Source organism: Octodon degus, unplaced genomic scaffold (assembly GCF_000260255.1).
Source record: "Octodon degus isolate 3935 unplaced genomic scaffold, OctDeg1.0 scaffold00099, whole genome shotgun sequence".
Classification (NCBI taxonomy): Eukaryota; Metazoa; Chordata; class Mammalia; order Rodentia; family Octodontidae; genus Octodon; species Octodon degus.
Genome location: NW_004524675.1, coordinates 11,203,563 through 11,206,346, shown reverse-complemented (window position 1 = coordinate 11,206,346; position 2,784 = coordinate 11,203,563). Strand labels below are relative to the sequence as shown.

Below are 2,784 nucleotides of genomic sequence, written 5' to 3'. Positions count from 1 at the left end.
AATAAATATGTAATTTATAAATAGAAAACATAATTCATATGGAAATACATTATAGGGCTCAGGGAGATGGCTCAGTGGAATAAGTGCTTCCCTGGCAAGTGCAAGGGCCTGAGTTCAATCACTGGTTCTGCAAAAAATAAAAGGAAATATATTATACTAAAAGTAAAATCCAAGTAATTATATGAAGTTATTATCAAAGCTTTTGAATTTAACTTTCTTTTCAAAATTTTTGTTTAGTCTTTAACTATAGATTTAATAAAACTTCTACTTGCTTCTTATGAGCAAAGAAAAAATATAGATTCAATATAAATATATTTTCAGATATCTGTCATTAAATTTTGATCAGGGATTCAATTAGAAAAAAGATCTAAGGAAGTCCAGTGGCATGGGAAGTGCAGGGAGTGATGACAACAAAGTGAACAGGAAACCCAACCAAACCCCAAGTAGAGAATGCAAAAAAGGAAAGGAAAAACAGAAGTAGAAAACAAGGGAGGGTATTCAGAAAATGGAACCTCAGATGTTCCCTATTTAAGCCAAACGAACAAGCCAAGATCTTCAGAGAACCCAGAGACCAGGGCTCAGGATCACCCATCTCAGCCAGGGCAGAAGCATCAGCAGGATTCCCAATGGCCTTGCCCTTTGCTTTCCTGGTGGCCCTGGTGGTGTTCAGCTGCACGTCAACCTTCTCTCTGAGCTGCGACCTGCCTCAGAACTACAACCTGAGGAACAAGAGAGCCTTAGTGCTCCTGGGACAAATGAGGAGAATCTCCACTTTCTCCTGCCTCAAGGACAGGAAGGACTTTGGCCTCCCCCAGCCGGAGTCTGATGGCAAGAAGCTCCAGAAAGCTCAGGCCCTCCACGTCCTCCACGAGGTGAACATCCAGACCTTCAGCCTCTTCGACACACAGTACTCATCCGCTGCCTGGGACAAGAGCCTGCTGGACGCCTTCCGCACCGGCCTCCTCGAGCAGCGAGAGGACCTGCGGGCCTGCCTGACCCTGGAGGCGGGGCTGGACGAGGCCCCCAGGCTGGCTGTGAGGAGTTACTTCAACAGGATCGCTGTGTACCTGAAGGAGAAGAGATACAGCCCGTGTGCGTGGGAGGTTGTCAGAGCCGAAATCTGGAGAGCCTTGTCTTCAGGAGCAACTTTCTGAGGCAGAATAAAGAGTAAGCACTGAGTCCACCTGGAACATGAGCTGATTTTTGCCGACCAATATACTGTACTATACTTGAGCAAGCTCTGACATTATGATGACTCTCATTGATGCTGCAATCATACAAAATTCGAACTGTTCCATGTTTTCATGAATACTGGACAACACTGTCTTTCTCTATAGGCAATATTCCTTTCCAGATGACTATGCCAATGCATTTATTTATCTCTCTACTTAATTCCCAATATATTTATTTAACTATGTATAAAATTTAAATTATTTTTGTATACCTAATGTTATGGAAAACCTTAAATTATTTTTAATATGGAAAAATATGTCCTTTGTAGTTAATTTGTCATTTACTTCTTGCATTAAATTTTCATCATAGAAAATTTGTTGTACGTGCTTATTCTTGAGTGCACCACACATTATTGTGCAACCTTATGTAAGAAAGGAAGACAGCATCCATTTGCTCATTATTGTCATACTCAGAATATAAGGAAATGCGGACTATCTCATGGGCAGTGAATGTAGTCTCAATAGACATAAGCTCACAGAGCATCTGAGGCTCTGGAATTGGTTCCCAGAGCTGCCAAAAAATTAGAGTGAAAAAAAAAATACACTCACTTCCTATAAACCAGTTTATACATTGCCCTCAGGCTATGAAGTTAAACATCTAATGAGGTTCTGGTTTACATTTATTTTTGTTTTGTAGGTTAAAAAATGTAAATCTATAGAAATACATAGTTAACATTAGCTATGTAATTTACAAGAAGGAAACCCCCCAAAATTCTCTCAGAAACATTTACACTGCAGCATGATAGAACATAAAAAGTGAAGTTTTAAGTTGACTAGTACACACCTAAGTCAATGTCCACCATTATTTGAATATAAAGGTTTTTAACATACAAAAAAAGGGAAGTTGCTGGGTGTTTATTTGTGGTTACTAAAATCCTAGCAGAAAAGGTGGTTACAGAGGGAGGGATGAGAAGGAGAAAAAAGATTAAAGAGTGATTCTGGAGCCCTTCAGCTTTCAGAGGGAGGGCAGAGAAGTGTCAAAAAGATTCAGTGGTGGAAGAGTCTTACATTAGAGACTAATAATAAGTGAGAATATTGGTAAGAGTGTATTTAAGAAAACAAACATACTTAGAAGAGGAATTTGCTTTTAGGAGGAAGTGGACTGCAGCTACACTACATTGGGAAGATTATTGGCAGTTGCTTCATTAGTAAGAGTTGACTTGCCATGATTAATAAACAGAAATCAGGTTGGAAGAAGTAGAAATAGAAGCTAGAGATTCTGAACTGGAAAAGGAAATAGAAAACTTATTTGGATCATATTTTTTGTGAATGGTCGTCCCAGTTTTGCGATATAAATTTTTTCCAGGATAAATATGAGTCACATGGAGAGAAAAGATTCTCTTAGGCTTTCACAGACAGCACATTGGCCAAGCAATGGCCGTGACTGATCCACAGGGCTGACACTGACAAAGGATGTACAATCTGAGGTACAGGATCTCAGGAAAAATCCTGAGGGGATTTCACTGACCTTATCAGACCCCAAAGCTACAACTCTTGGTGCATAGGTCCTGCTTTACCTTGGTCCTAACCATCCAGCAGAAAAGTATAAAAA

The 2,784-nt window shown here is 39.8% G+C and overlaps 1 protein-coding gene across 1 annotated transcript; it reads left to right on the top strand.

Moving 5' to 3' along the window:
• The first annotated feature begins 626 nt into the window (after nt 1-626).
• On the top strand, nt 627-1,154 carry LOC101580379 (interferon alpha-2-like). The gene has a single exon (XM_012516305.1). The coding sequence runs from the start codon at nt 627-629 to the stop codon at nt 1,152-1,154; it is 528 nt and encodes a 175-aa protein (XP_012371759.1).
• Nucleotides 1,155-2,784: the final 1,630 nt, after the last annotated feature.